The sequence below is a fragment of the Montipora foliosa genome, chromosome 4 (assembly GCF_036669935.1).
Source record: "Montipora foliosa isolate CH-2021 chromosome 4, ASM3666993v2, whole genome shotgun sequence".
Classification (NCBI taxonomy): Eukaryota; Metazoa; Cnidaria; class Anthozoa; order Scleractinia; family Acroporidae; genus Montipora; species Montipora foliosa.
In genome coordinates this window covers 22,591,543-22,600,598 of record NC_090872.1, presented here as the reverse complement: position 1 = coordinate 22,600,598, position 9,056 = coordinate 22,591,543, and the positions used below count along the sequence as shown (strand labels likewise).

The following is a 9,056-nucleotide window of genomic DNA, read 5'->3' as shown; positions in this document are numbered from 1 at the left end:
CCAGTCACCTTGCCGGAACAAGTCATGATACTCAGCAAAGAGCAGAATCATAGAGAGCAATGTACACAACTTTTTCAAAGCTACAGAGATATTGCTGACATCTGCAAAGAAGCCTATAGGAGATATGATGCTTCCAGGCAAACCGAACATTTACAAGCTGATTACAAAAACATCCTACCTATCTTGCGCATATTTGGTTTTGACCCACATTGCCGATTGTGAGTTTCCTTTTCAAGATTACTTTTCATGATTACTTATAGTCGAGTACTTGAATGTCGACAAAGTTACAATTATGTAAATAGGGGAGCAGGGAGAGCGGTCGCCTCCCCCCAGTAAGTGTCTCAGCGCTAAATACGGTTTCGGCAAATTTTAATAGAATTATCATTAAATTTAAGCCACCAAACCAGGTAGCTTACGCGAGTGGGCAACTGTTTTAGGCCAATCATGATGATGAGTCGCTTGCGGTTATTCAAATCGGAAATACAACAGCCGTGCTATTTTTATTATTTTTATTATTGCACTGGCACGTGCTCTCTCCTCATTTAATCTCATTTAATCTTACCCGTGAAAACGCGTATCATTTTTAAGTCGCTTAAAAAAATCTGCACACAAACTACTTTCAGGAATGTTAAGTGAGACAACGGCGGTCGTGAAAACACGGCCAATGAGATACAAAAACAGACTTGTGAATTATCGCAAATCACAATGCAGACAATCACAAAAGCAATGGAAATAATAATAATGAGCTTTATTTAACCAGGGAGCACCTTCAGCAATCTGTTCTCCCAGGTGTCCCTAAATGGTTAATAAATATGAAGTTTATTACTATCCGAATGTTTTTGGGTTAGATTAAAGCGATATATTGTTGAAATTCTTCGTGTTAAAGGAGCTATATCATGCAAAATGATGTAATTTCATGACACTCAAAATTCCCAAAAAGCATGAGTAATGTAAACAATCTTCGCAATAGTAAGTCGTAGCAATAAATTGGATTAACCAGGAACTTAAAGAAATATTGTTGGCTTCCCAAATAAACTTCATTTCACACTATAGTGACGAAACAGATCTTTTCCTGAGGTTAAAAACCTGGCTACCGGCCTAATAATCATTTGTCAGAAAGAAAAATTTCCTGTCATCTTTTGAAAAAATTGCCACACATTGCCTACGTGTGGTATTGCAGTAACACAGCGCTTTATTCCATATTGTCAACTGAGCTGCGTTTTGTCTTCCAGGAGATTCAAGTTGTCTTTGGGTAATATGTAGCTCTAATAGTACACAATATTGTTTTGGTATATTGTATATCATTGTAGTGCCATGGTAGAGGCAAAGTCTGCTACGAGTCTAGTGGCCCATCAGGCCGGCGCTTATCTCCGGTTACTATAGCATGAAGCGACTAGGAGTATTTCTACTCCCCCCTGGATGGGATGCATTAAATTTGCCGGTACCCATTTATACACCTGGGTGGAGAGAGGCACTGTGAGAGTGTCTTGCCCAAAAACACAACACAGTGACCCAGACTCGTACCCAGTGAGGAGAGAAAATTGGAAACGAGGCGCTCCTAGTGTTATGGGAATTAGAGGCGAAGGAAAAATAGAGACTGGCAGATTTAAACGAGAAGCACATATAGTCATAATGGAGGCAAAATTGACCTGTTCACAAAGTACTTGTCTTGAAAATAACATATTTTATCAAAACAGTGGCATTTTTCATCATTACAAGACCATGCATACAGTCCCGAAAGGTGGGGGGTCTTGATCTCGAATCACGGGTTAATTTTCCCCACATTCACGAATCGCGTAACTTTTAGGGGGAATGGAATTCACGTATCACGTAGTTGGATAGAGAATTGATCAAGTCTATATATGATTAAACGGCTTTCTTTGTAATGACCTTTCTACACATGACTACAGGAAAAGAGATGGTCTTATCAGTTGACCTCGAGATGGGAAGGCAACAAAGTATGGTGATCAAATGGGTGTCTCGAAAACTAATACCAAAGATCTCGAAAACTAAGACCATTAGAAAACTATGACCTCGAAAACTAAGACCCCTAGAGAACTAAGACCTCGAAAACTAGGACCCCTAGAAAACTAAAAACCTCGTAAAATTCGTTTATTGCTATGAACTGTCTTCGACGACAAGTCTTCCGCCTGAATGGTACTTGGATTTCAATGGGGACTTTAAGATCTACGACGCGGTCGTCAACGATAACGCCACAAAACAAGACTGATGATCGTTGGTTCTGGTAGAAGAAGAAAAATAATCGTGCGGCACTCATTTTAGCGCAATTATGTTTGCTGTACGACGTAAAACCACCAAATTTGAGATTTTAACGACAAGGTGAGCATACAAATAGAAACCTTTCATTCTATGGGTGGTTTTCACGTTACGTCATAGCCGCCATGTTGGTGAACGAAAACAAAAGATCTCTCATAGCTCCTTTTGTTCTTGGCAAAGACTTGTTTCCATATCTCAAAGTGCCCTTGGACGTGAGGGGCCAGGGGTGGCGGTAGGGGGTGAAGGGTACAATAGCTGAAACAACCCAAACCTTTACAAAAATGCTAACCTTAGGCCTAAACAATATGCTTTATGTTTAGGCCTAAGATTAGCATTTTTGTATGGGTTTGGGTTGTTTCAGTTTTGTTGTTCCAGGACCCTCACGTCCAAGGGCACTTTGAGATATGGAAAAAAGTCTTTATCTTTGTTCGTCCACCAGCATTGTTATCTGTGTCCCTAGAGATTGGTTGCAAACCACATATATTTTACTCTGAAACCGTTCGTACCAATTTAATTGTTTTTAGGATACTTCTCCCACATTGTAGGACGTGAACGAGATGGATAATCGCGAAAGACATAAGAGAGTGCGAAGTTATAGAGCGTTTTCACTTACGTGACTAAAAATAAATGCTAATTTGATGAAACAAAAAAACTATTTGCATAAAAATAGAGTTCAATTCCCAGAGGATTAGTTTGGAACACCAACATGGCCGCCGTTTCTTTGTTTTGGAACACCAACATGGCTGCCGTGACGTCATGTGAAAACGCTCTTTCTTCTGAGGTGACGTTTTCGTCAACGTCGCCGTTGTAGATCCTTGAAGTCCCTATATACCTAATCGGCTAACTCAATGTTGTACCCAATTCAAAACCTTTGGGAATAAAACGTTTTGTTCCAGGTATTTCCATATCATTTAAATATGAATGCTACATTATCATGCAAATACAATACACAAAGAATCTTAATCCCGGAAGATTTGAATTGGGTACAACATTGAGTTAGCCGATTAGGTCTATTGTCTCATGGAACAGGAGATTGACGCGATAAGCGCATAACAGTACTTCAATTCATTGATAGTTCCATCCACTTTAGTTATGTATCATCCACTTGGAGTGTTTTTAAGAGGGTATCGAGAACAAGATCCTAAACAAAAGTAGTACTACTGTACGTGACAAAAAAAAAAAAAGAAATGTCATAACGTGGATCAACCTGATGATCTCATTTCTCCTGAGACGACCAAGAATACAAAAAAAATTTACAGTATCTTTATTTAAACTGAAACCAAGCTAAGGATCATATTGTAAAAACTTCAAGACAACCATTTTGAAAAATGGCCATAAAATAAACAAAAATTGCAAAAATTAGCCTTTTTGGAGCAATTTCTCAACCTGCTGGGAAATTTTTATCTGTTCCGCACTCCAAGCAGAAACAGACCAGAAATTCCGTTTACCAGCAGGGCCGGGCGCAAGTTTCACAGCCAGCAGGCAGAAAATCAAAAATGGACATGCAGATAGATAGATAGATGGTTTATTAATAACCGATTTGTAACAAAAAGTTGAATTCTACGATTATTTACAAAAATTGAATATCGTACAAAAATTAAATATTGACAAGAGAGTATGAAGGTACCTTCATACTCTCTTGTTTGCATATAAACGATTTCGGCAACAACAACGGAAACCGGTAAACCCATAGCTCAACCTCGTTCTTAGGGATTTTCTCCGCCGAGGGGTTGGCGGCGAAAAAAAGCCCCGGGAACGATATTGGGTCTGTGAACAGTGGAACAAGTTGTTTGATCTGAGGCAAGAGTACCTTCCCCAAATATCTTCTTCCTTTTTCAGGTTAGTGATCTAGAGGAAAGCCCAAAGGCTCCCATAGAAAGCGCGGTCCATGCGGACAAGGTGTGTACAAGAGCAATAAACGACTTCAATACTTATCTTCATGGCTCAAGAAACTTTTTCAAGCTTAAAGTCCTGGCAAAAGTGTCACGTGATGGCATATGGCGCGTAGGATCATCAGTGGCAGTCCGTAATCTTTTAAGGCCTATTTATTTGCATAATACGATTTTTGCTTGTAATAGAACGCTATTGAAAGCAATAATATTAGCGGGTGACGATGGCGTAAGGGATTCACAGGTTTCGAGGTGGGAAGCTATGGCGTTTGCCGTGAACAGGGGTTTAAATGCAAGAGATTATGACCTTCCTAGTCTCTTGTTAAATGTTAAACCACCTTGCGACAACTGCCGAAAGATCTTCGGGAGATTGGAAGGTTTTATTTCCAGTGGTCCCACGTTCTTGGGGGCATGCGCAGAATACTGCCCCGTAAACAGCCTTCTGCCTGATGATCCAGTCACGTTGCGAGAACAAATCTTAATACTCCGCAAAGAGCAGAGTCACAGAGAGGAATGTAGACAACTTTTTCTAAGGTACAGAAACATTGCTGACACCTGCGAAGAAGCCTATAGGAGATATGTTGATTCCGGGCAAACCGAACATTTACAAGCTGATTACGAGAATATCCTACCTACATTGCTCATATTTGGTTTTGACCCACATTGCGGATTGTGAGTTTCCTTTACAAGGATAATTTCCCGATGATTACTTAGTCGAATACTTGAATGTCGACAAAGTTACAAATATGTAACTAGGGGAGCAAAGGTTTGATTTCCATGCCTGGCGTCACGCGTGGGTTGAGTTTGTTGGTTCTCTCGTACTTCAGCTTGATGGTCGCTGCTATCTGGTGTAAACCAAGGTTAAGAAAAAGCCACTTTCGATATAATAAATTTGAACTTGACTGTGAAGATCAGCGAAATAAAATCTATTGACAGAGCTCGGAGTGAGGAGCTAATTCCTAATCTTCGATGTGAAGTTTGAATTTATCTTAATATGGAAATAGACATATTGTGGACCAGGCAATTGATTGAGTCAAGATGAATTGATGTAAAGCAACCGTGACAAACTTATTGTAAAAATAATAAGTCAGAAAAGTTGAACACGCTGTTAGTAGAATGATCAGTAAATTGAAACTCAACGAACCGTATTGTTAGAATAAACATAGTAAATACTCTGAATACTATTCACAGTTAGTCACATGATCACACTGGTTACTGCACATTCCTAGATTTTGCTGGATCATAAAGTCTCTTAAGAAAGCAATGTGTTGGTTGAGTTGAGATCAATTGATGTCATAGTAACATAATGAAAAGTGTATTGTAGCATTAATAGATAGAAAACTTGAACGGGTTGTTAGAAGAATTACTGAATAAAGTGGATCTAAACGAATGATATTGCTAGACTTATAGAAATATCAACGGAGAAAACGCTTAAGTGTTTAACTTGTTATGGACATATTCATTACTCCCAACGCTCGTGATCACATTGCGAAACAACGCTGCCTACACTCTCGGGGTCAAATTGCGTCCAACGCATTCCCTCGAAGTGGAAAGAAATGCGCTAAATCTTTAACGCTAAAATCGCATGCATGTCGTGCGTGCATGCATGTCGTGCATGCGCAATGCCAATCAGCGTTGACATTATGATTGCGGGCTCCTTTTGGTCGCTTTGCAATCATTGAACTACCACTGCTTTGTTGTAGTTTGTATGTAACTGAAGGAAAAAAGTTGTCTTTCATCAGTGATAAGCGATCATTCAGTTAAGACCAAGTTTAGTGTCAAAGTTCAGATATCAACGCTTCCGCCTGGTCCTACAAAGCGCTGCCAAACTGTGGCACAACAGGGGCAAACAACGTCAACTTTCGGAAAATATCTGTTCGGAATACGATTTGAGATCTAGAATTTTCGGAACATTTGTTCTAAAATGTCTTGCGTGCCTGCCTGTCCTAGGATTTTCGAACATCTGAAGAATGGAATAATTGCCCATCTTTAACGGATTTTTACTCTAAAAAGGTCACCTAGAATTTTCGGGAGCCTTTTTTCTGGCTTAAATTTTCGAAAAGGTAAGTTTTGATCCCTATAATTTTCGTATCACTACACTTTCAGCTGTAGGAAATCCGAACAGAAAAAAATTTTTTAGGGGATAAAAATATGCCCATATCTACCGTTTAAATACCAAAATACCTTTAACAATGCTATGTTTACTGAGTGGTTTTGAACAATATTGTCGTTGGGTGCCCCTGGCAGAAGGCAACTTACTTACAACTATTTCGAAGAGAACGAGGACGTCGGAAAACGGCGTTGCTAAAACACGTGTAAAGGGTAAAAGATAACTGGTAATGGAAGGATCCCTTCTTTGAATTTTCCAAATTCTGCCATTATGCTGCCGGGAAGATTTCATGACCATTATGGCAGTAAAAATCTCAGTCTTGCTGAAAATATTATCTGTCAAATACAGGGAGTAGAAAGAAAGACGTATCTTCACCTCGCTCGTCGAAGTTCCACCGGACGAGCAGCAGTAAATCCTTACCGCGAGGCAAATTCGCTTTGTGTCTGTTTTGCTGTTATGTGGTCTCATCGATCAGTAGTCCATTCAGAAGATTACGCCAAGCCGACCACATTGCTGAAGGAAAGGCAAGACCACAACACCGGGAACTCCATGCCCTACTATTTTCGACTAGTGTGTGGGATCAAGAGTGAATTAGATAAGAGTGTTATTATGGCATGGGTGAGCCTCCCTGCACAGTCACAAATATGTCTATTTTTAGAATACCCGTTCCCGCGAAAATCACGTGACATGTCACTGAAAAAACATGGCAAAAGCAGTCACGCGTGACATGGCTTTTTCTGATTGGTTAAAATTGGCTGCCGTCTGTTTGTTTCCTTGCTGACGCAAGGCCGCAAAGTGATAGATCAACACCCTTATCTAATTCACCAATGGTGGGATCTTTAACGTTCCACAGAGTTTATGAACCTTGAAGGGTTAGGGAGACGGGGCCTACGGTTTACAATCCTTATCCGAGAAGACTTGAAAGTCTAACCATTTTCGGGTGTAATTACAAAGGAGCACTTTCTCCATCGTTATTTGAAGACCCTGAGTGTTGGTCCCGCCGGAGTCGAACTCACGACTCTCCGTAGCCCTATGCTCAACTAGCTGAGCCACCGGTGCAAGGTGGCCGCGCAAAAAGCTGGGCGGAAGTCAAAAGGAAAGGCTAGCGGTGTACGCGGCCTCAAACGGATGTTTGGATGATGCTGCAGACATTTTAAGAAACAAAACAGAAACAGCGGTGACAAACACGAGAAAAACGAGAGTATTTTCCGGGTAGGGTTAATAAAAAATCAGGAACTCGGAATCCGGAAAAAAAGTTCGTTGCGTGTTTTATTAAAATTAAAGTTTGAGGTACAGAATCTTTTAAATCCAGCAGATATTGCATCATTTTAATAAGAAGAGTTCAGACCTCTGGGCTAGGCTTTTTAAATTTCAATTAGGATTTAATCTGATCAATTTCTATTTTTATTTCATGGTCGAAGAGTATCATGTAATTATTTTTATTTCGTTTAAGTTTTGGTGTATGAAGAGATGGATATTCTTTGTTTTTATTTTTAAAGGCCTCAACTTAATTTTGGCCTCGTTCCCAGGATCTTTCCCCAAGGCAAAGGGAAAAGGTCCTCGGAACGAAGTTACTTAGCTTGTCACGCAATCTTTTCCCAATAAATTATTTTGCGTGACGAGCTCATCCAACTCAAGATGGCACTTGATACTGTCAGCCATTTCTTTGATGCATACAGAAAAGGTGGAAAGAACGGAGAGCAGATACTGCAGTCAGTCAGGCAGAACGTGTCAAGTTCTTTCAAGAAGTCATGTTTAGGTACGAAGCACAACGTAAATTCAAGCCAAAATCTCCTCTGGGAGAAACGCGCCCAGCCTAATCGTCGCTCGCAAGATGGAAGCTTTATAGCTTGCCGTTACGCTTATGCATGTTTTCTGATTGTTTAATAGATTTCTGTGTCAATCTGTGCTAGGGAATCGAAATACTCAAAGTATTTTGAAGTTCCTAATGATGAATTCAACAACTGGCTAACCGCATTAATAACCGGGAAAAAAGGTATGGCACCCTTGACGGTGGATCAAAAACGAGAAATAAAGAAGCAATTCTCTACCTGCTTGGTGAGTGCTATTTTTTTACTAAATGAATATATATTTGAAGTGTGGGTTACAGACGAAAGTGAGAAGTGACTGTCGCGCGCGCACTTACTGGACAATTTAATAGATGGTTTTCAATAACGTGATGAGACGGCCATGTTGGTGAAGTTGAGCATGATAGCGATAATTATCAAGGCCAAAGTTTGTGTTATTTGTTGGGTCAGTGTGTTCCCGTGAATGATTCGATGAATGAAATAAATGTATATTTGATGTGTGGGTAATGGATGAAAGTGAGGAGTGATCCTTGCATTTGTGTGGACAGTTCAAGCAATTTTATTGTCTCTTATAAGACACATTTTTCAGGTGTCCATAAGAAACAATGCCTATCCCTTTAAGCCCCGATGGGGCCCAGATTGGCAAGTAAAATTGTCTGCCGTTAGACAGAGTAAAATCTATTTGTGGCTATTGGGAATTAGAGGGTTAAATGGTCATGATAAGTGCAACGACCATTCTCACTTTCATGCTTTGTCGTAAAGAGAGTATTTATCAAGAAGTAATTTCCTAAGCGAAAGATTATCACAGTTTATAGTCCACCACTAAATTTTCTCCGATTCTTATTGGTTTAAATTGATCACGTGACGCGATAGTATTCGTCCGCGGAGAGACACTATCAGCCCATAGTGCCCGTCCGAGGAAAATACCCGGATGGATAGTAGTCGTCCGCTGAAAATACCTCTGTAAACAAG

The 9,056-nt window shown here is 40.1% G+C and overlaps 1 protein-coding gene across 1 annotated transcript in view; it reads left to right on the top strand.

Annotated features, from left to right (window-relative positions):
* LOC137999106 (uncharacterized) overlaps positions 1–830 on the top strand; it is a 7,938-nt gene extending 7,108 nt beyond the window's left edge. Inside the window, exon 2 of the mRNA XM_068844941.1 lies at positions 1–830. This exon is cut by the window's left edge and continues 459 nt beyond it. Within this exon, the coding sequence (XP_068701042.1) occupies positions 1–222 (222 nt within the window). The 3' untranslated portion in view covers positions 223–830.
* Positions 831–9,056: the final 8,226 nt, after the last annotated feature.